The sequence below is a fragment of the Acinonyx jubatus genome, chromosome C1, assembly GCF_027475565.1.
Source record: "Acinonyx jubatus isolate Ajub_Pintada_27869175 chromosome C1, VMU_Ajub_asm_v1.0, whole genome shotgun sequence".
In the NCBI taxonomy this organism is placed as follows: domain Eukaryota; kingdom Metazoa; phylum Chordata; class Mammalia; order Carnivora; family Felidae; genus Acinonyx; species Acinonyx jubatus.
In genome coordinates this window covers 185957477-185985285 of record NC_069381.1, presented here as the reverse complement: position 1 = coordinate 185985285, position 27809 = coordinate 185957477, and the positions used below count along the sequence as shown (strand labels likewise).

Below are 27809 nucleotides of genomic sequence, written 5' to 3'. Positions count from 1 at the left end.
TACAAAAGTACTAATTCAAAAGGATACATGCACTTCGATGTTTAAAGTAGCATTATTTTTTGTTTTTAAAATTTTTTTAACGTTTATTATTTATTTTTGAGAGAGAGGGAGACAGGAGCGCAAGTGGGGAAGGGACAGAAAGAGAGGGAGACACAGAATCCAAAGCAGGCTCCAGGCTCTGAGCTGTCAGCACAGCTCAGACCGTGAGATCACGACCCGAGCCAAAGTCGGATGCTTAACTGACTAATCTACCCAGGCGGCCCAAAAGCAGCATTATTTACAATAGCCAAATTATGGAAATAGCCCATGTCCATCCATTGATAAATGATGAATAAAGAAGATGTGGTGTATATGTATACAACGGAATATTAATCACCCATAAAAAGAACGAAATCTTTTGCATTGTTGTTGCCATTTGCAACAACATGGGTAGAGTGAGAGAGTATTATGATAAATAAGTCCGTCAGAAAAGACAGTATTTTCCATCAGAAAATACCATATGATTTCACTCACATGTGGAATTTAAAACACAAAACAAAGAAGCAAAGGGAGGGAAAAAAATGAGAGAGAAAGAGAGAGAGGCAAACCAAGAAACAGATTCAACTGTACAGAACAAACTGATGGTTACCAGAAGGGAGATACGTGATGGGAATTAAGGAGTGCACTTGTGATGACTACCAGGTGATTTATGGAATTGCTGAATCATTATATTATACACCTGAAACTAATGTAACACTAATGTTAACTGAAATTTAAATAAAAACTTAAAAAAGATAAAAAATTAAAATAGAATCCATTAAATGTAAAAACTTAATTAAAATTACGGAAGTTTTAGAAACATTGCTAGATCTTGTTATTTAATGAATTAATAATGATGTATAGAGGCACCTGGGTGGTTCAGTCGGTTGAGCATCCGATTTCAGCTCAGGTCATGCTCTCACATGAGAGTTTGAGCCCCACATCAGGCTCACTGCTCTCAGCACAGAGGCTGCTTTGGATCCTCTGTCCCCCACTCTCTCTGCCCCTACCCCGCCTGCGCTCTCAAAAATAAATAAAACGTTAAAAAAATAATGATGAGGTACATACATTAAAATATCACAAATTTTAAAAAAATAATATTCTTATTAGTATATCGTTTTCCCTTGTAGTTACACATATTTTTAAGTTTATTTATTTATCTTAAGAGAGAGAGAGCATAAAAGCAGGTGAGGGGCTGAGAGGAGAGACAGAATCCCAAGCAGGCTCTGTGCCATCAGCACAGAGCCCCAATGTGGGGCTCAAACTCACGAACAAAGAGATCATGATCTGAGTCAAGATCAAGGGTCAGATGCCCAATTGAGAGCCACACAGACAGCCCTGTAGGTACACATTTTAAAATGTTATTCTCAGAAGGACTCCATAGATTTCACTAAAGGTACAAGGGATATGTGTCATAAGAAGAGTTTAAGAATCCCTGCAGAGGATAGAAAACGGATTAGGGGAGAAGCGCAGAGAGAAGTTAAAAAAACAAGCAATTGAGGTAAGATTATGGAAGCTTAAACTAGGATGGTGGCAGTGCTGATTGAAAGAAGAAGATCAATTTGAAAGATATTTGGAAGGTAAAATTGAGAGTAGAGACTCTTTTCAAATGTAATTATCAAAGAATAATGTTATAAGTGCTTATAATAAAATGGAAATAAAAATGCAGAATCTAGGGGCACCTGGTTGACTCAGTCAGTAAAGCATGTGACTCTTGATCTTGGGGTTGTGAGTTTGGATATAGAGATTACTTAAAAATAAAATCTTAACAACAATTCAGAATCTAAAACTATCAATATAGTATAATGCTGATTAAAATTCTAATGTGTACAGAAAAAATAAAATGATAGAAAGCATTTTAAAATGTTAAACATGGTTATCAATGAGTAATGGATAGCATTAAAAATGTTTATTTTTTTCCTTAGGATTTCCTAAATTTTTCCATTATTTTATAAAATGAATCAGAAAAAAGTAAACATAATTTTAGTTATTTTGGGGGAAATTCTAATGGCATGGAAAAACGTTTGTGATATGTTTTAAGGTGAAAAGTATATAAAATTATACATACAGTATGATCTCAACCACACATACATCTATAGTGATATTATGAATGATTTATTTAAAGTTAATGCTTTCTGGGGCACCTGGGTGGCTCAGTTGGCTAAATGTCCAACTCTTGACTTCAGCTCAGCTCATGATCTCACTAATTTGTGAGTTTGAGCCCCACATCGGGCTCTGAGCTGATGGCACAGAGCCTGCTTGGGATCCTCTCTCTCTCTCTCTCTGCTGCTCCCCCACTTTCTCTCTCTCAAAATAAACATTATAAAAAAAATAATAATAAAGTTAATGTTTTCTGGGGTGGCTGGGTGGCTCAGTTGGTTGAGCATCCGACTTCAGCTCAGGCCATGATCTCATAGTCCGTGAGTTCCAGCCCCGGGTCAGACTCTGTGCTGACAGCTCAGAGCCTGGAGCCTTCTTTGGATTATGTGTCTCCCCCTCTCTCTGCCCCTCCCCGACTTGTGCTCTGTCTCTGTCTCTCTCTCAAAAATAAACATTAAAAAAAATAAAAAATAAAATGTTTTCTACAGCAACCATACATTAATTTTATAAATTCCATTATTAAAAATTTTTTTAATGTTTATTTATTTTTGAGAGAGACAGAATATGAGTGGGGGAGGGGCAAAGAGAGAGGGAGACAGAATCTGAGGCAGGCTCCAGGCTCTAATCTGTCAGCACAGAGCCCCACGTGGGGCTTGAACTCACAAACTGTGAGATCATGACCTGAGCCGAAGTCGGTCGCTCAACCAACTAAACCACCCAGGTGCCCCAATTCCATTGTTTTTAAAGAGCACAAATGGATGGATTAGTTTTGTACAGAAGAAAGGGTTCTTTAAGATTTAAAATGACAAGAAAGAACAAGATTGAGATGCATAGAGTTTGTTTGTGGGGAAATAGGATATTGAGGGAATTTACAGGTAAGGGACACTATGGTCTCAGCAAACCAAGAGGCAAAGACACCTACAGCAAGCAAAGGGATTTGTTAGCAATACTAGAATAAGGGTGAAGGTTTGGAACAGTGCTATTGGGACACAGAGAACTGTCAGCACATAGGGCTCAGCTAAGGATCTTTAGGGACAAAAAGTAAATAGTATGGATTACTATTGTTCTCAAACTTTGTAAATAAGTCATTTGTGGAACATCTTAAAAATGTCAGATCCCTAGGGGTGCCTGGGTGGCTCAGCTGGTTGTGTCCAACTTTGGCTCAGGTCACAATCTCACAGTTTGAGGGTTTGAGCCTCCATCGGGCTCTGTGCTAACAACTCAGAGCCTAGAGCCTGCTTCAGATTCTGTGTCCTCCTCTCTCTCTGCCCCTTCCCCACTCGCACTCTCTCTCAAAAAATAAATAAACATTTAAAAAATTAAGGGGCGCCTGGGTGGCTCAGTTGGTTAAGCATCGGACGTCGGCTCAGGTTTGATCTTACAATTTGTGAGTTTGAGTGAGCCCTGTGTTACGTTCTGTGCTGACAGCTCAGAGCCTGGAGCCTACTTCAGATTCTGTGTTTCCACTTCTATCTTCCCCTCCCCCACTCATGCGCACTCTCTTTCTATCTCAAAAATAAATAAACATTAAAAAAAATTAAAAAAAAAAACTGTTGGGGCTGCTGGGTGGCTCAGTCAGTTAAGCGTTTGATTGTGGCTCAGGTAGTGTTTTCACTGCTCATGAGTTTGAGCCCCACATTGGGCTCTGTGCTGACAGCTCGGAGCCTGGAGCCTGCTTCAGATTGTGTCTCCATCTTTCTGCCCCTCACCTGCCCATGCTCTCTGTCTCTCTCAAATATAAAATAAAACATCTAAAAAAATGCTTAATAAGTAAATAAAATTAAAATAAATTTAAAAAATTGTTTAAAAAAAATGCCAGATCCCTCTGCAGTATGATTTAGTTTTGTCTATGCAGAGGCCCAGTAAATCTGCAGTTTTAACAAGAGAATGTGTTTTAAGTGAGCTTAGATCAGGTTTTGGGACTGGTTTGGAGTCTGGCCTGGACACAAAGGACAAATCTATTGACACAGAAAATTTGTTCAGGTTCTCTCCATTCCCATCATTCCAACTTACACAGAAGAGTACAGGTGTGAAGATTATTTATTGTTGTTTGTTTTGTTTTAGAATTTCAGGAGAATAAAAATCAGCTTAGAAAGACAAGAAAAAAAGTAGCAAAGACAAGACACACTAATAGTCAAAAATACACTATCATCTGTATTAAAGAATTCTGGGCCACACTTCTCATCACCTTACCTTTAGCAGGAGAGCAAAATTACTCTGCAGAGAATTAGTCACACCACTTTCATATAATTTTTTCCTCATGTGGTTTTCATTCACATTCCCACCATCAGATTGATACCTTAATAATGACTTAAGCATGGTTTCAAAAGGGTCCGCTGAAACAGACAAATTAAGCATTTCTGAGTCCAAGTGGGCAACAGAACTGAAAACAAAGAAAACAACTATAAAAACCTAGCACAAAACAAAGAGATCAAGGAGGTAGGGGACTGTAGCTAACAGCATGCCAACTTTTTTCCCAACTCCCTTCATTATCTTTCCTAAATATGAACAGTTCAAGAGGCAATAAAAACTGTTAAGAATACAATATCCTGACTGACAATTACACTATAAATAATTAATACTTAACATAAATACTCTACCTACATGACAACAATATCTTTGATTTTTAAAAAAGCTCATTCCACTGGTTTTAAAGCAAAATTGTTATTGGTGTGTAAAGGTTAAGTATTACAGTTAAAATTATTTGGCTGAGTGCAGAAATTTCTTTTTTCTCTTTCATCCATTTTTTAAGTGTTTCTTTAATGACCATATTGTTTCATACAAAAAAAAATACATTGTCATTGTAAACAATTAAAACAACAGTAAAATACAAAAGAAAATTCGTCTAAATTTCACCAGAGAGATAATGTTAAACATTTTTGAGACTGCATTTTTTTTTTTTTTGACAGAGAGAGAGGAGGGGGAGAGGGAGAGAGAATCCCAAGCAGGCTCCATGCTCAGCTCAGAGCCCCAAACAGGGTTCAATCTCATGACTGTGCTATCATGACCTGAGCCGAAGTCAAGAGTCGCTGCTCAACCAACTGAGTCACGCAGCTGCCCCAATAAGACTGCTTTTGTTTTGTTTTTATAGTTAACATTACTTAACAGAAGAAAACAGAAAAATGTCAGATTTTACAAATACAAACACTTCTTTCAGAGCACTTCTCCCAGTTCATTAGTATGATCACTTCAATGTTTACATGGTTCTCCTACTCCCCAATACACCATAAGCTCCACAGGAGCAGAGACCACGTCTGGTTTTACTCATCTTTGCATTTCCTGACAGAGCCATCCTTCCATGTTATGGAAAGCTTAGTGATTAAGAACACAAACTCAGGCCAGACTGCTTACCTTCAAGTCCCATTTCTATCACTAATAAGTTGTGTGATCTTGGGCCAATGACCTAACCTCTTTGCACCTCAGTTTTCTCTAATGTCTACTTCATAAGGTTGTTCTAAGGATTAAATGAGTTAATATCTGTAAATGGCTTATAATAGTATTGGCATATAGTAGGCCATACAGATATTTGGTAAACAAAATAAATCTACATCAGCATATTAAGGCCTGATTATATTTTTTCATTCAGCCACTAACATTTAACTTTGCTTCAAATTTTTATTGTAAATAATATTAATATGTCTTTTCTCATTATATGAATATCAACTTATGACAAATTCTTTATGATATTATTGCTAAGTCAAAGATCCTGCCAACCCTCTCTCCCAAGTTTATAAAATACTTACATTCCATGTTTGCCTATTCCCTTAGCAACAATGCATTTTGCCAATATTTTTCATATCTTCCAAGTAAGATAGGTAAAACTTTTATTTGCATCCCACTAATTATTAGACAGGTTGAAATCTTCATTTATTTATTTATTGGCCATTTTTATTTCCTCATTCTTAATTACCTTGTTTTTGCCCATTTTTCTATATCTCCATTTTATTTTTATTTTCTTATTAGTTTTTACTTATATATATGGATGGTAAATGGTTTCCCCATCTCTTTTAAACTTTTTCAGGGTACCTTTTTATTTTACAGAAATATAGTAATCAACTACACATCATGGGTAGTAATCTGTGCTTTTTATTGTACTGAAATTTCTCATTTTTATATAGATTTACATAAAAATTTAAGACAGTTTACCTATCTTGGTGCTTGATGGCTCCTAGATCATGGTAAGAAAAGGTTTATCAACACCTATCCCCAATTTAATATTTAACCACGTTTTCTTCTAATACTTTTTAGGACTTTAAATTTTAATCATTTGGAATTTATTTTGCTATAAAGAGCAAGGCAGGGATGCAAATTTATTTTTTCCAAATAGCTAACCAGTTTTCCAAAACCATTTATCACCTTTCCCCTTTAGCATAAAATGCTCTCTTATCATGTATACTTGGTTTGTCTACCAGACTACCTACTCCATCAATCTGTCTAGTCTTATCATAATACAAGATTCTTTAAATTAATCTAGATTTATAGCACATTGCTCTATCAGATGGTATAAGTATTCCCCTCATGAATATTCTTTTCTAGATGTTTTCTGACTGCTCAAGTACCTTTACTATTCCAGATGCACCCTGGATCTATTTTTTTCAAAAAAATCCTGTTGGAATTTATATTGGGATTCTACTGTATATATCTATAAACTGAGGAGAAAAATAATCATTTTACAATACTGTAACTTCAGTGAGGTACTAATTATACAGACCTTAGCATAATGCCTGGCATATAGTATAAAACATTCAACAAATGTTAGCTAGTCTTACCCATGAACAATGTGTGGCTCTTCATGTATAGATGTTTATTCGTAAAAGATGAGGATCAGATAATTAGAAAAAAAATTAAACTTACATGTCTTATTGGGGTTGATATGCTGCCTCAGGGCATCAACAGTGCCCAAACTAACCACAAGGCGCCTGCCAAACCAGAAAGAGACCACAGGTCCATATCCCTCATGCAAATTAACCAGGAACTCGTGCAAACTTCCACTTTTCACAATATCTGGAAGATTACCATCTCTGAGAAAAGAACAACATTTGAAAAAATAACTTGGAAAAATAAGAAATTTAACTTGGAAGAATCAGAAAAACAATAACTGATACTGAATTAACTGTGTCAACAGATGAGAGCAGAGTTGAATGAAATGCAAATTATTGCAAAATCTAAAACTTAATTAAATTTGACTCCTTACTTTCTGTAGTTATATTTAGATATGGATTTTTCTGATATTTTGAGAATTTGTAACAATTCAAACCAAGAAAAAAGCTACACAAGGAACATCTGACTTACACAATGGAAAATAATCCCATTTTTGCAACATCTCATTTTGAGATAGCAATGAACATCATCATAGGCTGATTTAAATCATCAGATCAGTTCTGGCATTTTTTTCTAATTTCCTTCTATCTTAATTATTGTTTTTTATTTTCAATACTCTGGCTAGAGAAAGTGAAAGCAATTAAAGTTTTTTTTTTTTTCAGATTTTGTGTGTGTAACTTTTTATTTCTTATTTATTTTTTAAAGTAAACTCTACACCCGATGTGAAGCTTGAACTCACAACCCTGAGACCAAGAGTTGGATGTTCTAATGAATAAGCCAGCCAGATACCTGAAAGCAATTAAAGTTTTTGTTTATACAGCTCTCCTTTCTGTTCTTAACAAAGTTCAGGTTTAGGCCCAGAGATAAATATAGAGTAAATAAAGGAATTAAATAAACTATGTAATTTACAAATATGGTTTCGTTTTGATACCAAAAATTAAATAAGAGTTAACTCTACTGAATTCCAAAAAATAATAATAATAACAATAATAACTACTCACTTTTCTTCAGTTGGAGTAATCCCTGGAATTCCTGCAGCTTGTCTAGAAGCCTTAAGGAGAAATTTTAAAATAGTTTAGTATAATGACTTAATGTATAACATATAACTTAATGTATAATCACATAACCCATAAGTCAGATGTTTTGCCAAGACATCTGCAGGACTAAGTGATGGCTTTCCAATTTGGTTGAATATCAAGAATTCTTTCTATATTAAAATACAAAAACTGGGTTCCTTGTATTTAAAAGAATAATCTTAATATTCTTCCTCTGTGTCAATTAAACTAACACGTTTGAAAGTTTTAATCTCCATTCTACATCAACTAATATATAACAAAGTACCTTTTTTGTTGTTGTTCTGAGTCTACGTATGGTCCCTCTGGCTTGGCTTATAAAAAAAAATCAATGTCATGCTTACAAGAGTTTCATTCCTAAAACCGTTCTCTTTCTAGCCAAAGAATTTACCAAAATACAATATGATATTCATCTTTTGCTTTAATGTAGTCAGTTTTTAAATTATTTTAGAGAAAGCATGCACAAGTAGGGGAGAGGGGCAGAGAGAGAATCTTAAGCAGGTTCCATGCTCAGCGTAGAGCCTGACTTGGGGCTCAATCTCATGACTGCGAGATCATGACCTGAGCTGAAATTAAGAATTAGATGCTTAACTGACTGAGCCATTCAGACGGCCCAAATATAGTCATTATTGTCAGGGTCATACAGTCACTGAGGTGTGTGGCATACAAATAATAAAATAATTCATAGCAAATTGTTCAAGTAACAACCTCTAAAATGAACTGGGGAAAAGTATGTAAAATTTTAATATTTACAATTTTATACTGGGGTTACAGCTGCTATGTTTTGGGATCAATGTTATTTTTTTCTTAGTTTTTATCTTATGATAAGCATATTATTCTTTAATATGACTTTTTATAATTTTCTTTTGATGTTTATTTATTCTTGAGAGAGACAGAGTGTGTGTGGGGAGGGGCTGACAGAGAGGGAGACACAGAATCCAAAGCAGGCTCCAGGCTCTGAGCTGTCAGCACAGAGCCCGACGCGGGGCTCGAAGTCACAAACCATGAGATCATGACCTGAGCTGAAGTCGGATGCTTGACCGACTGAGCCACCTAGGCTCCCCAACTTTTTATCATTTTTAAATAAACTAAATATTTATAGAAAAAATAACATGAAATATTTACTCCAGGATCAATTCTGAATTTTGTCAACAATTTTGATTAATATTAGTCAGCATTTATCTATCTAGCATTCTGCCCCTTTTCTTTTTCCTAATTAACATTACGTAAGAAAATGAATAAATATCTCTTTACTTGAGCATTTATTGTTTTATATCTTAATTAAAAGAAGAGGTTTCCTTTTTTATTTTTAATTCTAATATAGTTAACATACAGTGTTATATTAGTTTCATGTGTACAACATAGTGATTCAACATACTTGAACATTTAAAGGCTAAACTATGTTCATCATATAGTAGAAATTGCCTAGGGCACCTGGGTGGCTCAGTCAGTTAAGCATTCGACTTCAGCTCAAGTCATGATCTTGCAGTTCCTGGGTGCAAGCCCCACATCGGGCTCTGAGCAGACAGCTCAGAGCCTGGAGCCTGCTTCAGATTCTGTATCTCCTTCTGTCTCTCTGCTCCTTCCCTGCTTGTGCACTCTCCCTGTCTCTCAAAAATAAATAAATAAACATTTTTAAAAACTAAAAAAACATTGAGGGCCACCTGAGTGGCTCAGTTGGTTAAGCGTCTGACTTTGGCTCAGGTCATGATCTCATAACTCATGAGTTCAAGCCCCGCATCGGGTTTTGTGCTGACAGCTCAGAGCCTGGAGCTTGCTTCGGATTCTGTGTCTCTCTTGCTCTCTGCCCCTCCCTCGCTCATGCTCTGTCTCTCTCTTCTTCAAAAATAAATAAACACTAAAAAAAATTTTTTAATTGAATTTAAAAAAAATTTTTAAAAAGGAAATTGCTTAATCATTTTCCTACTATACTGCTATAAAACATCTCAGCTATTTTTTCTTTCTTTCTTTTGTTTTTTCATTAATATAAGTAGAGCTATAAAAATCTTTGTAAAACTTTACTTTTTTCCTCCTTTGGGGTATATATGCCAAAAGAGAAATACTAGATTGAACGGTACTAACTATAGAGTTTTTCAGTTTCTGCTAAATACTACAAGAATGCTATCTAGGTAATAGTATGCATAGTATGTGTCACTTGTATTTAGCTGATAACAATGAAATCTACAGTGTATAATTCTGTCCTACAGTCATCAATAATGGAAACTTGTCAAGTTTAATATTTTAAATAGGGAGGAAATTAGAAAAAAGATAAACCCAGTGGTATAAAAAATCCTACTTTCAATTTCCTGGGATAAAATTATTAATCATAAAACAAGCTTCTTGATTTCTCTTTAAACATGGTAGATCCATAACATTCATCAATTATCTGCTCCTTCTGAAATCCCACTAAATGAAAGTGAATAAGAAAGGAGAAAACAAAAATAAAGAGAAAGGGAGAGGAAATAACAGAATGAACAATTCAACAAATTTCTGAAAGTGTTAAGCTGTTGGAGAAGTGATTAACTGACATAGTTGAGAGGCCTCCTCTAGGAGTCTGCAGAGGAAGAAGGAGGATTCCTAAAAAAGCAATCAGATTTGCACTCGGTAACCAGAAAGCCTGGATAAGACATAAGGTAAGACACAGACTTAACCAATTCTTAAAAAGTTGGCATACAGATTCTTTATTCCTCTGATTACCATCCTTCTGGAAGTAAACCTCAAGATTCCAAATTCAGGAAAAACAGGCTGGGGGAGTGGTTGCACCTATAATTCTAAGGGAAAATATTCTATAATCTAATACGAAGCCAAACTATTATTCAAGTGTAAAGCTAGAACAGAAACCTTTCAAATAAGCTAGGTTTCATAAAATGTATTTGCCATGCACACTTTCTTAGGAAGCTACTTTAAAATGATGCACTGCAGCATATATAGCAAGTGAAACAAGAAAGGATTGTGAGGCATGTAGGAAATAGGGTACATAACACAGATGAAGAGAATACCCACAGTGATAGTAAAAGAACAAGAGCTAAACTGAAGGAGACTATAACCAGTACCAGCTGGGGAAGGAAGATGGATGGCTCCAGAATGTGTATCTTCACGCTGAAGAAAATGCAACTGATGTCTTTGAATATTTGGACACCTTCACAGAGTAGTGTTACAACAGAAATGTTGAATATTTGGAAAAAACTACTGACATGCAGGGGTGAATAAACTCTAACGATGTGGAAATACTAAGTACAATCCCTCCCCACTAACCTAATCCTGGTTTCCACAACTCCATCAGCAAACAGGAAGAGGGAGCATTAGAAGTCTGTGCATCCTCTGGATAAAATGGTTCCTATAGCAAATGCCACATTTCATCAGCAAAAATGAAGAGTGAACCTCAGAATGCCAGGTAAAATGCTCTCCCACTCTTTACTACATCCACATCTCCCAAATAGCTAAAATGATGAGAGGGATCCCAAAATTGGTATGCACCTGGACAAAACCCTGCAAAACTTCAATCTCCCCATTTCACTGCCTCACCACTACCATTGGCCTTGAGACTATCCAGAGTGTTATTATGATCTTTTTCCTTACTTATATTAGACACCACACAAAGGCCAGGACTACCAACCTTAGGTCTTCTCTCATCCCCAGACTCCTATACCTACAGAAGTTTATCCTCTTTCCCTGACCCATCTCTCCCCTATTCAAGCCTCCACCCTATCTTAGCAACTCATTCCCATGGTCATACATTAGATTTTTTTTTTTTTAATTCTTAACGTTTATTTTTGGTAGAGAGTGTGTGAATGGAGGAGAGGCAGAGAGAGAGAGGGAGACACAGAATCTGAAGCAGGCTCTAGGCTCTGAGCTGTCAGCACAGAGCCCAACGCAGGGCTCGAACTCACAAACCACGAGATCATGCCCTGAACCAAAGCTGGACGCTCAACCAACAGAGCCACCCAGGCGTCCCCATAAATTAGATTTTTACATGACCAATAACTTCAACATCTCCAGAATTTTAACATTAAGCATCCAAATCTCCAAGCACCTCCTATCTTTCCTTCTCAACTATTTTTATTATCTTCACTCCAAAAACTATTTTTACCCCAAAAAGTACTTTTAACACACCCACTTACATATTCATTTTCCACTTTACTCAGGTTAGATTCCATGGTACGTCATTATAAACATTCCTTTGTCCTGTATCCTTTTGCCCTACATCCTGGTGTCCCAGCAAAACCCCAATTCTAATTAAATCCAACATCTGACAAACTGTCCCTGAATCCACAGAGCTGAAGAGAAACACAACCATGCTGACTAGTATTATTTTAATTTCATGAACCCCCAGTGAACTGCCTGGAAATCACACACTTCCCTAGTCTATCATTCTGTAATCTTCTAGATGGCTCTTCTGCTCCTTTTCTTTCTTTGAATCCCCTATCCCCACCAGTAACTGATCTTGCTACTTTTCCATTGAAAAAATGAAAGCAATCAGGAAATAACTTCCACACCATGACTATCATCTGCCTACATGTATGCCGATATATTCCACCTTCCCTCCTATTAAATTGTCTATGCTCCAAATGAAATATACCCCTCTTCCCTCCACACTATCTCTGCTATCAAGCTAGCACCAGATCTCACCAAAATTATTTTAACAGCTTCCTAACTACCCTGCCTACTTCTACTCTTACCCTAGGTCCACAAGTTTATTAACATATCAGTCAAAATGATTTGCTTAAGATTTAACTAATAATATTAAATTTTTAACTCCCTTAAATTTAAAATGTCACTCTTCTGTTGAAACCCTCCAGTGGCTTACTTCAGAATGAATGCCAAGTCCATAAACTGGCCTACAACAAAAACCTGCCTTTCCTCCCCAACATTCTGATTTTACCTTTCTTACTAGTTTCTTCCTCACTCCACTCCAGCCACACTAGTCTTCTGTTTTCCTGGAACACATTAGGATGTTTCCCCCTGAAGATGTGCATATGCTATTCTCTTTGTCTGGCATGCTTTCTCAGATACTTGAATGGCTTGCTCCCTCCCTCATCTCCTTCAGGTCTCTTTTCCAATTTCTCCTTACCTCTTGGTCATCCTATTTTATTAATATTTTTAATTTTAAATTCCAGTATAGTTAATATACTGTGTTAGTTTCAGGTGTACAATATAGTGATTTAACACTTTCACACAACATGTGGGGCTCACCGTGACAAGTGCACTCTTTAAACTCCATCACCTGTTTCACCCATCCTCCCACTACCTCTCCTCATAACCATCAGTTTGTTCTCTATAGTTAAGAGTCTGTTTCTTAGTTTGTCTCTTTTCCCCCCTTTGCTCATTTATTCTTTCTTAAATGCCAAAAATGAATGAAATCATATGGTATTTGTCTTTCTCTGACCTATTTCACTTAGCATTATACTCTCTAGCTCTATCCATGTCACTACAAATGGCAAGATCTCATTCTTTTTTATGGCTGAATAATATTCCATTGTAAGTATACACCACATCTTCTTTATTCATCTATGGATGGACACTTGCACTACTTCCATAATTTGGCTGCTATAAATAATGCTCTATAGGGATGCATGTATCCCTTCGAATTAGAGTTTTTGCATTTTTTGTTACATACTCAGTAGTACAATTACTGGATTGTAGGATAGTTCTACTCAAGAAATAACAACTGTTAGCAAGGATGTAGAGAGAAAGGAATCCTCCTGCATTGTTGGTAGGAATACAAATTGGTGCAGCCACTCTGGAATATTTTTCCTTAAAAAAACTGACCATCCTTTAAAATAACACTACCTGTTCCCAACTTTATTTTGATCCATAATACTTAATACTAGTATTTTAGTGTTATTTGTTTATATTATCTGTTCCCCCTCACCAGAATATGAATTTTCTGCCTGGTTTGTTCACTGCTGTATAGCCAGTACATGGAACCGTATCTGGCTGAAAGACTAAACAGTGCTCCTTCCTATAGACTAATCAAAGGGCAATCTCATTTAAAGATTATCAAAAATTCAAGATCTGGAGAGGCACCTGGGTGGCTCAGTTGTTGGAGGGTCCCAACTTCGGCTCAGGTCACAATCTCATAGCAGGTGGGTTCGAGCCCTGCAACCAGCTCTGTGCTGACAGTTCAGAGCCTGGAGCCTGCTTCGGATTCTGTCACCCTCTCTTCTCCTTCTCTCTCTCTCTCTCTGCCCTCCCCCGTCTCTGCCCTTCCCGTTTGTGCTGTCTCTCCCTCTCAAAAATAAACACACATTAAAAAACAAAAACAAAAACAAAAAAAAAAAACCCTCAGGATCTGGAGTCACTAAACCTTTAGTTTCTAGATAAACAGGATACAGGACATTACAGGTTGTGTAGCTGCAATATTACAATCTAATCCATTTACATCTCTGAACATTTAAGGTGTTCTCTCATTATTATCAGTGAGGTTTTGGGGAGCTCAGCTACTTAACTTTTTCCACGAAAACACCACCGTCTTTTGTAAACAGGTTAAGAGATGATTGCTCATCTACTAGCTCCTTTCCCTCTCAGAATCACCCCCTGAGGCTGATAAAGGCAAGCAGATAAGTCTAGTAGAACAAGATTCAGAGCTAACGCAAAGTCGCTACTTCAAGCTCAGGAACTAACCCACCACAACGCTCATTCCACAGCCCCATTTGCTTCCGAGGCCCTGCGAAAAGCAAGACCGATCTGGGCCGTGAGGACTTTGGATTTCGTTAACAGACGGAAAGACTGATCGAAAGGCAGGACACGAAGGAGAAAAAAAAAAAAATCGAGGAGAATCCTCAGAAAAGGACAAAGGAGTGGAGCACTCTCGCACCCTCAAGTTTCCTCCCAGACACCCTGGAAAATGGAATTTGGGTTTGGCAGGATTACTGCCCAAAAGTCACCCCAAAGTACTGCTCACGCAGCCTGTGACAGAGGCGTGGCAGTGCCGGGAGCAGGTAGGCAGCAGGACCCAGAAGAACGGCCCTAAGCCCTCAGGCGGCAACGCGTCCCTGGCCGTGCGCGCCAGAGGGGTCCTCCAGCCGCCCGCTCCGCTCTCCCAGCGCAGCCCGCGCGCACCCCGCGAGGCGTCACGTGCCCGAGAGCTGCAGCTGCGCGATGCGGGAACAGGAACACAAGCGAGAGCGGGAGCCCTCCTCTCAGGCCCGCTCCCTGCGGCCCACTGCGCGCAGAGCGACGCGGATACGGCAACAGAGGCTGGGGCGGCTGTCAGAGTCCCCGAGGCCGAGACGGCGATTACCGGATAGAGGTAGAGCACCGCTGCCACCAACGCCAGCAGGAAGGTAACGGCGAAGATGGCAAAGTCCAACATGGCTCTTCCGCCGACGAGCCACGTCTCACACCCCGCGCTCCGGCAGCAGCGCCTCAGCCTGACCAGCTCTGCGGAATGGGCGTGAGGGCAGAGGCGCCCTGTGGACCTTGCGAGCCAATGGGCCCACCGGGGGGCGGGGCCGGGGCCAGGCGAGGCTGGCGGGGAGAGCAATGGAGTGCCGAGGCCCGCGGCGGGGCCGGAGCCACACCCCAGGGCGGAGTTGGCGGCGGACAAGGCCTCGGGGCACGCCCATGATTTAGGGTTCCTGTCGCAGGAGAAAGTGGAGTCTAGGCTTCTGAAACACGTTAGGACTTACCATCGCTCTGCCCAGACCAACACTTGTCCCAATGGTTTTAGGATTAAAACTCATAAACCAAAGATTCTTCCGGCGTAGCTTCCGGAGCAGCAGCAGCAGCACCGGGGAACTTGCTAGGAATTCTGATTCTCTACCCCACCCTGGGAGCGAGAGGGATTCCGCAAGTCTGTGCTTTATTTAACAAAGCTGTTAAACACCGTGAGAACCACTGACCCAAGCTAACCTGGACAGGAGTGTCTTAAGAGTCAAGCATCGTTAGATGTTCCTTGTTTCGAAAAATTATTTGAAGTGCTAATAAATGTGATTCCTTGACACTTTCTCGTGATTGAAGGCAGCGAACTGTTCAGTTATGGTAAGATTTCCTGACTCTGCTAGAGTTTCAGAAAATTGAATTTTCTAAGCTTCCATTTCCTTATATATAAAGCAATGGAAATAATACCACACAGAGTTGCCTGCTGGAATAAATGAGGTATTTTATGGAAAGTACTTAATACAGTTCCTAGCAAAATGCTCGTTAGTATTTAGCACTAGTTATTCTGAACATAAAAATATCCTAGGATCCCTCTTCTTTTTCACAGGACTCAGAAGGCTTTGTTTGTTTGTTTGTTAATTTTGAGAGAGCGCTTGAGCAGGAGAGAGGCAGAAAAAGAGAGAGCGAGAAAATCCTAAGCAGGCTCCAGACTGTCAGCGTGGACCCAGTCCCAGAGTTCTGTCCCACGTACTGGGAGATTATGACCTGAGCTGAAATCAACAGTCCCACCCCTTACCAACCAAGCCACCCAAGCCGTGATTCAGAATTTTTGATATGTATAATGTAAGGCAAAGGCCATTACTTACTGGTGTTCCATTTAGTGAATGCACACTCAAAGTATGTATGGTTTTTATAGCTTTCATAGTATAAAGTGTGTGTCTCTCACACACACAGACACACATACATTCACACACAAAGGCAGCAATTCAGTAAGTGGAATCATTTGAGATTGCATTTTAGAACATCTGTGATAAATGACTTCTCGAGTAAGCATGAAACATCTCATTGAAAATGCCAAGGCTTTTGGCATCTATAGCAAATATAAATGTTGCTATTTGATATTTTATTTCGCAGAAATTGTACTTTTTTTTAAAGAGAAAAGTATGTATGTATGTATGTATGTATTTTAATGTTTTATTTATTTTTGAGACAGAGACAGAGCTCGAGTGGGGGACAGGCAGAGAGAGAGGGAGACACAGAGTCTGAAGTAGGCTCAGGCTCTGAGCTGTCAGTCCAGAGCTGACGCGAGGCTGGAATCCACCAACCTAAGCCGAAGTCGAAGGCTTTACCGACTGAGCCACCCAGGTGCCCCTACCTAAAAATATTTTATGAAACCATGTATATACTTTCACACATTTTGATGTTGACATCTAAAATTTTTATCTTGACTTAAAAGGATTAAATTTTCAGTGTATTGTAAATATTCACATTTGAAATTATTGTATCTCTTTTAAATGTATGAAAAGGAATTTAAATACCATAGTGATGTGATGACTATCACCGAGCATTTATTTTTATTTTTTATTTATTTTTAAATTTACATCCAAGTTAGTTAGCATGTAGTGCAATAATGATTTCTGGAATAGATTCCAGTGATTCATCCCCTATGTATAGCAGCACCCAGTGCTCATCCCACCAAGTCTCCTCCTTAATGCCCCTTCCCCATTTAGCCCATCCCCCCCAAACACAACCCTTCCAGCAACCCTCAGTTTGTTCTCTGTATGTAAGAGTCTCTTATGTTTTGTCCCCCTCCGTTTTTATATTAATTTTGCCTCCCTTCCTTTTGTTCATCTATTTGTATCTTAAAAAAATTTTTTTAATCTTTATTTATTTTTGAGAGAGAGCATATGAGCAGGGGAGGAGCAGAGAGAGAGGCAGACACAGAATCCGAAGCAGGCTCCAGGCTCTGAGCTGTCAGCACAGAGTCTGATGCGGGGCTCGAGCCCACGAACGGTGAGATCATGACCTGAACCAAAGTCGGACACTGAACTGACTGAACCACCCAGGCTCCCCCATCTGTTTTGTATCTTTTTTTTTTTAATGTTTTTATTTTTGAGACAGAGAGCATGAGCAGGGGAGGGGCAGAGAGATGGGGGGACACAGACCATCTGTTTTGTATCTTAAAGTCCATATGTCTGAAGTCATATATTTGTCTTTCTCTGACTATTTTCGCTTAGCATAATACCCTCTAGTCCCATCCACGTAGTTGCAAATGGCAAGATTTCACTATTTTTGATTGCCGAGTAATACTCCATTGTATATATATACCACATCTTTATTTATCTGTTGATGGACATGTGGGTTCTTTCCATATTTTGGCTATTATTATCAATAGCTCTGCTACAAACATTGGGGTGCATGTGCCCCTTTGAAACAGCACACCTATATCCCTTGGATAATACCTAGTAGTGCAATTGTGGGGTCATAGGGTAGTTCTATTTTTAACTTTTTGAGGAACCTCCATTCTGTTTCCCAGAGTGGCTGCAGCAGTTTGCATTCCCACCAGCAGTGCAAAACAGATCGTCTTTCTCCACATCCTCACCAGCCTCTGTTGTTGCCTGAGTTGTTAATTTTAGCCATTCTTACTGGTGTGAGGTGGTATCTCATTGTGGTTTTGATTTGTATTTCACTGATGATGAGTGATGTTGAGCATCTTTTCATCACATAAAAGTCTTTTAGAAATTTCTCTTGCAGACTGTTAAAAACTGAGAACAAACTGAGGGTTGATGGGGGGTGGGAAGGAGGAGAGGGTGGGTGATGGGTATTGAGGAGGGCACCTTTTGGGATGAGCACTGGGTGTTGTATGGAAACCAATTTGACAATAAATTTCATATATTAAAAAAATAAATAAAAAAAGGAAAAAAAAAAAAGAAATTATGTTCCCAGCTGCTAGTAATCAATGGATTGTGCTGTACCAGATTGCAATGTCATTAACAGCACATGGAATCCTCATTTCATACCATTCTTGCCAAAAATGATTATAAGAACTTTAAAGATTCCTTGTCAGTTTCATAGGTGAATATGAATCAGTGTTATTTTAATTAGCATTTCTTTGAATAAAAATGGAGTTAAACTCTTTTTTCTTAAAAAAAAAAAAAAAGAAAAGAAATTTCTCTTGGGTGAAAAGAACAGCTTTAAATCCAAATGACAGCCCTGCCTTAGTTTAAAGCTAAGTTCTCTTTTCTGCTTATTATGGATCTTTGATAAAAAATACAATTGCTGAGAAGTCTGTTTTGCTTGCTGTTTGCTACGAGCATTGTGAAACCTTTCCTGAATGTAACTCGCTATGTAATAGAGTAAGTTGTGAAACTTCCTAAATGTAGCCTGGTAAGTAATAGAATAAGTGATTGTACATGAACTAACCGGCATTTCTCGCTTCTGTAAACCTGCTTGCTTAACACATTCCTCCCCTACCCCCTTCCCCCTTCCCCCTTTTCCTCCTGCCACAAGTAAGGGACAAAGCCTTCCCGCCAAAGAACAGACAAAGGACGCCCAATCAGAGAACAACAAATGTCCTTACTTTAAAACCAACTAATCAGGCCCCTCATAATTTGAAACCTCCCCTGTGCTATTTGTCTCTGTCTATAAAAACGCTGTACCAACCCTGATCGAGGCCTCTACTCGTCACTGGCGACGAGTGCGCAGAGGTCCAGGTTTGAACCAGCAGTAAACGACCCTTGCCGCTTGGCTTTGACTTACGACTCTGGTGGTCTCTTGTGGGGGGGTTTCGCGACCTCGGGCATTACATTTGGAGGTTCCACCGAGATTTCCCCCGAGCCCACCAGACTTCTGGTTAACGGGTCGTATCTGATTCCGATCGGTAAGTAAGCCGGCTTTAACGTTCTTCCTTTTCTCTGATCTGTGTTTCTTCTCTGGAGAACCGGTTCTGTCTGGAAGCTGGTGTGACCCTGGCGGACGCGCTATAGGGCACCCGGCCGGGGTCAGTTGGAGACGTCCACTGACATCTGGGGGCCTTCTTGGCCCATCAGGGGACCTTCTTGGTCCATCAGGGGGCCTTTTTGGCCCATCAGGATTCTTTTCTGTGGGCTGCTTATGCCCAACGCGCCTGCGAACTAAATACTTTCATTTTCTCTGTGAACTTCCAGAGTGCTAAAAAAATATCTCTAGGCGTCTAAAAGAAAAACCATCTAGGCATGCCAATTGTTACCCGTATTCTGATGTGATGTGTGTCTGTGTGTCTCTGTCTGTTGAATTGACTGGAATGATTGTTGAGAGTCAGGGGCACGCGCCTGACTTACCCTATGTGTAGTCCCACGGCGTAAGCTACGGGATTCGAGTGGGCTCTAACCCAATTTCCGTGGTGGTCCTCATATGGCTTAAGGCAGTCAAAATCTTTTGATCCAAGCAGGGGGTTTATACCTGCCCGCCTATGCTAAGAGGCACCTAAGCTCCCGCGAGGGACGCGGACGGACGAGTACTTGAGTGCTTCTGTGTCAGTCTAAATGTATTGTCACCCCTGGGCCTTTGTAATAATAACCATCCTAGCCGTAACCCTTTCTACCGGGTTGGCCAAAACAGCACCAGAAAGTTGGAACCGCTGCGAAAGATTCTTGTTAGTTCTTGTTTTTCTTTCATGGGTCGGACGCTTTATTGGAATTGTTTTCTCGGCTGATCAGAATTAATTATTCCATCCTTTGTTCCTCTCTCCTCCTTCCTCAGCTCCCTGCGGCTTTCCCTCCCGCCCCTCCGCCCGGGGCCCAGCCAGGCCGCTGGGGGTCTCACCCTCGGAGGTCGCCTGCGCGAACTCCTCCACCGCTAATTTCAGCCGCTTCAGGGCCCCCTCCGTGCCGCCCCCTGGCCAGCGGCGCGCCCCCCCCCGCCTTCGTGCTGCCTGCGCCCCCTTCTCTTCTCCTCTTCCTCAGAATCATAACATGGGCCAAACGCAGAGCACCCCTCTCTCCCTCCTCCTCACCAATTTCAAAGATGTAAGAGCTAGAGGACACAGCTTAAGCCTAGACAATCGCAAAAGGAAGTTGATCACCTATTGCCGCTCTGAATGGCCCACCTTTGGCGTCAATTGGCCTACAGAGGGAACCTTCTGCCTCCCTGTGGTCCTTAAAGTAAAATCAAAAATTTTCCTACCAGGGAAAGAAGGTCACTCGGATCAGATTCCCTATATTCTGGTGTGGCAAGATTTAGTAGAAAACCCACCTCCCTGGATGGCCTCTTTCTTAACAACAGGGCCATGCAAAATTCTAGCGGCTAAACCTACCAACCCTCCCAAGCCACAAACTCCGAATGCACCCCCTGTTCTCCCCGACAGCCAAGATTCACTTTCCCTTGACCCTCCCCCTTACCAGATTCCCCCCCTTATTCCTCAAGCTGCCCCCATTCCTGCTCCCGACCCCATTCCCCCTGCGCCGGCAGAGCCTCCCGTAGCCCAGCCAATGGAAGAACTAGAAAATAGGGAGGCTCAACCCGTGCCCATGCCTAGTGGGGGCGAAATCCAAGGGCCGGCTGGATGTACCCGTAGGCGGGCCCCACATGAGCCAGGACTCCGCCTTCCTGACTCCACCGTAGCTCTACCCTTACGGGAAATAGGGCCTCCCGATGATACGGGGAACCCCCGGCTTCAATACTGGCCCTTCTCCACCAGTGACCTATATAACTGGAAAACCCAGAATGCCCGATTTTCTGATAACCCTAAAGATTTAATAGCTCTCCTGGACAGCGTTATGTTCACCCACCAACCCACCTGGGATGATTGTCAGCAACTCCTCCGAATCCTGTTCACCACCGAGGAGCGAGAAAGAATTCAATTGGAAGCAAGAAAGCTGGTTCCTGGAGATGACGGCCAACCCACTGCTAACCTTGATCTCATTAATACAGCTTTTCCCTTGACCCAACCCCCACAGGATGGCTGGGACTACAACACGGCAGAAGGTAGGGGACGGCTACGCATTTATCGCCAGACTCTAATGGCGGGTCTCCGGGCTGCTGCACGCAAGCCCACTAATTTGGCAAAAGTGTATTCAGTAATACAAGGTAAGACAGAGAGCCCTGCCGCTTATTTAGAAAGATTAATGGAATCCTTCAGACAGTATACCCCCATGAACCCCGAGGCCCCCGAAAATCAAGCTGCTGTTGTAATGGCCTTTGTAAATCAGGCAGCCACTGATATTAAAAAGAAACTCCAGAAACTAGAGGACCTGGAGGGAAAACAGATTCAGGACTTACTCCGCATTGCCCAGCGTGTCTATAATAATAGAGAGACTCCAGAGGACAGGCAACTTAAAGCTACCGAAAAAAATGACCAAAGTCCTGGCCGCTGTCGTCCAAAAGCCCCTGGATAAAGACCAATGTGCCTATTGCAAAGAAAAAGGCCATTGGGCCCGAGAATGCCCTAAAAAGAAAAAGCCACGTCATAATCAAAAACCGTGGCAGCCAAAAACCACACCCGCCCTCTTCACTCAAGATGCGGAATAGGGGGGACGGGGTTCGGATCCCCTCCCCGAACCTAGGGTAACGCTACAAGTGGAGGGGAACCCAGTTCAATTCCTAATCGACACAGGGGCACAACATTCGGTCTTGATCAGACCCCATGGAAAAATTTCTGAAAAATCTTCCTGGGTCCAAGGGGCTACCGGAATAAAAAAATATCCCTGGACCACCCAGAGGACTGTGGACCTAGGAAATGGAAAGGTCACCCATTCCTTCCTAGTCATCCCCGACAGCCCCTGCCCCTTATTAGGAAGAGACTTGCTCACTAAAATGGGGGCCCAGATTCATTTTACGCCAGGGGGCCCCCAAGTGACTGGCCCTCACAACCAACCCGTGACCATACTTACTCTAAGATTAGAAGATGAATATCGACTCCATCAGGAGCCACCCTCACAAAGTCAAAACATAGAGCCCTGGCTCCAGCAGTTTCCAGAAGCATGGGCTGAAACCGGGGGTATGGGGTTGGCTAAACATCGCCCGGCTCTATTCATAGAGCTGAAACCGGGGGCAGATCCAGTTTGCGTCCGACAATACCCGATGTCAATGGAGGCCAGAAATGGCATCACGCCACATATCCGTCGCCTCCTAGACTTAGGCATCTTGCGTCCCTGCCATTCAGCCTGGAACACCCCCCTGCTGCCTGTACGAAAACCTAACAGTGCGGACTACCGTCCAGTACAAGATCTGAGAGAAGTTAACCGCCGAGTCATGGACATACACCCAACAGTACCCAACCCCTATACCCTCCTAAGTGCCCTCAGCCCAGAAAGACAATGGTATACTGTCCTTGATTTGAAAGATGCTTTTTTCAGCCTGCCTCTGGCCCCCAAAAACCAAGAGCTCTTCACCTTCGAGTGGTCCGACCCTGAGAGGGGCATAAATGGGCAACTCACCTGGACCCGGCTCCCCCAAGGATTTAAAAACTCACCCACCTTGTTCGATGAGGCACTTCACGAGGATCTGGGTGAGTACCGGAATCAAAACCCCGAAGTGACTCTCTTGCAGTACGTCGACGATCTTTTTAATCACTGCTGAAACTGCCCAAGCTTGCTTGCAAGGCACCAGGAACCTCCTCCGGACACTTGGTGCCCTGGGGTACCAGGCTTCAGCAAAGAAAGCCCAAATTTGCAGATCCGAGGTAACCTACTTGGAGTATTTGTTAAGAGAAGGCCATCGATGGCTCACTGATGCACGGAAGGAAACCGTCCTCCGCATCCCCCAACCCCCCCCCCCCCGACCCACAACGCGAAAGCAGGTAAGAGAATTCCAGGGATCGGCCGGGTTCTGCCGCTTGTGGATACCTCGGTTCGCCGAGATGGCTAAACCTCTTTACCTGGTCACCCGAGAACAGGCGCCCTTTGAGTGGACAGAGAAAACTGAGCAGACTTTCCAGCAAATTAAACTCGCCCTGTTGTCGGCGCCAGCCTTAGGGCTCCCCGATGTCTCCAAACCCTTTCATCTCTTCGTAGATGAAAATAAGGGGGTAGCCAAAGCAGTTTTGACGCCACTCCTTCGTCCATGGCCCAGGCCCATTGCCTATCTTTCAAAAAGACTAGACCCAGTAGCAGCTGGCTGGCCCCCTTGCCTCCATATGATCGCTGCTACAGCTCTAATGGTAAAGGATGCTGATAAGTTAACTATGGGACAAGAGTTACATGTTACAACCCCTCATGCCATCGAGGGAGTCCTCAAACAACCTCCTGACTGATGGATAAGTAACGCCCAACTGGTTCACTACCAGGGACTATTATTAAATCCCCTCAGAATCATTTATGCTCCCCCCCCCGAACACTAAACCCTGCCTCCCTGTTACCAGACCTGGACTTAGATACCCCCCTCCATGACTGCACTGAGGTATTGGCACAGGTTCATGGAGTTCGGGAAGATTAACAGGATCACCCTCTACCAGACGCCGAGGTTACCTGGTTCACTAACGGCAGCAGCTTTGTACATCAGGGTCAAAGGTACATGGGGGCAGCAGTCACAATTGAAACTGAGACTGTTTGGGCAGAGCCTTTGCCAGCTGGCACCTCTGCCCAACGGGCTGAACTTGTGGCCTTAACCAAGGCACTGACTTTGGGAAAAGACAAGAGACTAAACGTGTATACTGATAGCAGATATGCTTTTGCTACGGCCCACATACATGGAGCTATATACAGAGAGAGAGGACTGTTAACTGCAGAGGGGAAAACTATCAAAAACAAAGAAGAAATATTGGCTCTTTTAAAGGCACTCTGGCTGCCTAAACGACTAGCCATCATACATTGCCCAGGCCACCAAAAACCGATTACACCGGTGGCCAGAGGAAATAATTTGGCTGACCAGGTGGCCTGAGAGGCAGCCTTACAGGTGGACTGTGCTTTAATGACCACCCTACCAGACCCCAGTTCAGCTAGTTTACCAGAAAATCCCGCCTACACTAAAGAAGACCTAAACTGGATCCAAAAATTACCTTTAACTCAGTGCCTTAACGGATGGTGGAGGGCAGCAGACTGTAGCATAATTCTCCCAGAAGAAATGGGAAATAAAGTCTTATCCAAGATGCACCGAGCCACTCATATGGGCACAAGAAAAATGCAAGACTTAATAAGGCATGCTAGAATCACCATTAAAGACTCCAGGACAAAAATCGAGCAGATAGTTACTAGCTGTAAAGCTTGCCAACTAACTAACGCCACCAACCACGGGAAAAACCCTGGCTCCAGAACCCGCGGAACCAGGCCGGGAACCTATTGGGAAGTAGACTTCACCGAGGTAAAGCCTGGAAAATATGGATATAAATATTTGTTAGTGTTTATAGATACCTTTTCAGGATGGACAGAGGCCTTCCCCACCAAGCATGAGACTGCGCAGGTAGTAGCAAAGAAAATGTTGGAAGACATCATGCCCAGGTACGGATTCCCTACCCTAATAGGATCAGACAACGGACCAGCATTCATTTCAAAGGTAATACAAGGGATAGCGCAGTTTATTGGGGCTGATTGGAAACTACATTGTGCATATAGACCCCAAAGCTCAGGACAGGTAGAAAGAATGAATAGAACTCTAAAAGAGACCTTAACTAAATTGACCATGGAGACTGGCGCTAACTGGGTAGTCTTACTCCCCTACGCTCTGTTCAGGGTGTGGAACTCCCCTTACAAACTGGGATTAACCCCCTTTGAAATCATGTATGGAGTGCCCCCCCCCCTATAATTCCCAACCTACAGTTTAATGTGTTAACTGAATTTGATGATCATAAACTTCTTATTTCCCTGAGGGAACTCCAGCACACCCACCAGGAAGTTTGGCCCAGATTGAGAGCCATTTATGAGAACGGGCCCCCTCCTGAGCCGCATCACTACCGACCCGGAGATTGGGTATACGTGCAGAGACACAAGCAAGAGACCCTCCAACCACGGTGGAAGGGACCCTACATTGTGATCCTAACCATACCCACTGCTCTCAAAGTCGACGGGATTGCTACCTGGATCCATTACACCCACGCCCGACCAGCTGATCCCTTTGCGGTTCAAGAAGACTTTGTGCCGGAAGCCAACACCGCCTGGACGGTTGACCAGAGTAAGACCTATCCTTTAAAATTGACTCTGCGTCGAAAACCTGACCCTGAAAACCGGCTGAGACCAAAGGCCTGGGTGTCCCATACCAAGACTGTTGCAGCAGCTCTGGACCCACCATGATCGGAGGAACACTCATTAGCGTGCTCCTGCTCACCTCCTATGGACTGATAAGTATTGCGAGCAACCCCCATATACCCTATACTTTAACTTGGGAGGTTTCTAATTTGGAAACCCAGGAAGTCTATAATACTACCACAGCAGACGATACTCCCCTAAATGCCTGGTGGCCTGATCTATATTTTAACCTAGAGGACGTAGCCGTAACCATGGGGGTACTTCCCCCCAACGGAAGCCGCCAGCGTCCTAATCCGTCATGGACCGGAACCCCAGAAAATGAAAAAAAGCGCATAAGATCTGGTGGGTTTTATGCATGTCCCGGGTTCAGAACAGGAGCAATGAAAAAAACCTGTGGAGGAATCGAATCCCTCTACTGTAAGGCTTGGAGTTGTGTTACTACCAATGATGGAAGCTGGAAATGGGAGGTAAAACCCCATTATATTGACATGAAATTTGCCAGCCCCTGTCCCAAGCAAACCCGTGCCTGTAACCTTATTCGTATCAAATTCCTAGAGGACGGAAAAAAGGAGACAAGATGGATTACGGGACTAAATTGGGGAATTTACCTGTATCGGGGACCGCCTTACTTTGCAACTGTTATTCAGATAAGATTAAAAATAAAACCCAAAGCTTCACCAACACTAATAGGGCCAAACCAGTCAGTATGGCCCACAAGTAAGCCTAATACTACCCCGCGGTCCACAAATAAGGGTGGTTTGAATCCTGGTTCAACGCGTCCCCTTGGTTAACTACCCTGCTCTCCGCTTTACTCGGGCCTCTGGCCATTCTACTTCTCGCTCTCATATTAGGCCCCTGCATCGTAAACAAAATTATTAATTTTGTCCAAGACAGGTTCAATGCTATACAACTAATGGTCTTACGAACTCAGTACCAACCGCTCGAGACATTACAAATAGAAAATTGAAGATCCAAGATTGGCTCTTTAGGCACAAGAAAAAGGGGGGAATGAAAAGAACAGCTTTAAATCCAAATGACAGCCCTGCCTTAGTTTAAAGCTAAGTTCTCTTTTCTGCTTATTATGGATCTTTGATAAAAAATACAATTGCTGAGAAGTCTGTTTTGCTTGCTGTTTGCTACGAGCATTGTGAAACCTTTCCTGAATGTAACTCGCTATGTAATAGAGTAAGTTGTGAAACTTCCTAAATGTAGCCTGGTAAGTAATAGAATAAGTGATTGTACATGAACTAACCGGCATTTCTCGCTTCTGTAAACCTGCTTGCTTAACACATTCCTCCCCTACCCCCTTCCCCCTTCCCCCTTTTCCTCCTGCCACAAGTAAGGGACAAAGCCTTCCCGCCAAAGAACAGACAAAGGACGCCCAATCAGAGAACAACAAATGTCCTTACTTTAAAACCAACTAATCAGGCCCCTCATAATTTGAAACCTCCCCTGTGCTATTTGTCTCTGTCTATAAAAACGCTGTACCAACCCTGATCGAGGCCTCTACTCGTCACTGGCGACGAGTGCGCAGAGGTCCAGGTTTGAACCAGCAGTAAACGACCCTTGCCGCTTGGCTTTGACTTATGACTCTGGTGGTCTCTTGTGGGGGGGTTTCGCGACCTCGGGCATTACATGGGTCAGTTATATCACAAGAGATTGACTTTTATCCGGAGGAACTCCCATATCCCCTCATTATCTCCAGGCTTATAGAGAGAGTTAAACGCCTCATGGCCCACAAAGAGAAATGCCTAATCAGTTCCTAGAGGAAATAACCTAACAGTGGCATTTCAACAAAAAGAGGCTAGTGGTGGAGCACCCCCAGCAGAATGGAGGAATTTATTACTGACATTTTTATGATTTCCAGCACATGGTGATAATAAAAAGAAGACATTTAGTTGGTTTACTATTGCTTTAAAATTCTCTACACACAGTGCTCACTTCAGCAGCACATATACTAAAATTGGAATGATAGAGAAGATTAGCATGGCCCTTAAGCAAGGATGACATGAAAATTCATGAAGTGTTGCATATTTTA

General features: G+C 41.9%; 2 protein-coding genes and 1 non-coding gene across 4 annotated transcripts in view; 2 read left to right on the top strand and 1 right to left on the bottom strand.

Moving 5' to 3' along the window:
• LOC106976714 (cytochrome P450 20A1) overlaps nt 1-15473 on the bottom strand; it is a 74145-nt gene extending 58672 nt beyond the window's left edge. Inside the window, exons 1-4 of one of the 2 annotated variants that reach the window (XM_015074155.3) lie at nt 15256-15473; nt 7941-7990; nt 6973-7139; nt 4312-4454 (exon numbers count right to left, since the gene is read on the bottom strand). In XM_015074155.3, the coding sequence (XP_014929641.2) occupies nt 4312-4454; nt 6973-7139; nt 7941-7990; nt 15256-15327 (432 nt within the window). In that variant the 5' untranslated portion in view covers nt 15328-15473. Of the gene's footprint in view, nt 1-4311; nt 4455-6972; nt 7140-7940; nt 7991-14640; nt 14859-15255 lie in introns of those variants that run through there. The other variant, XM_053215599.1, reaches the window with a different exon arrangement.
• A 7753-nt stretch (nt 15474-23226) lies between these two features.
• Nucleotides 23227-27354, top strand: LOC113597258 (uncharacterized; the record flags this gene model as incomplete). Its single annotated transcript, XM_053203764.1, is given in 3 exon segments — nt 23227-23913; nt 23916-25082; nt 25406-27354. Coding segments are annotated over 3 exon segments (2265 nt in total), but the record flags the coding sequence as incomplete, so codon positions are not given.
• A 350-nt stretch (nt 27355-27704) lies between these two features.
• LOC113598321 (U6 spliceosomal RNA) lies at nt 27705-27809 on the top strand. Its single transcript, XR_003418998.1, has one exon. It is a non-coding gene; the product is annotated as a U6 spliceosomal RNA (small nuclear RNA).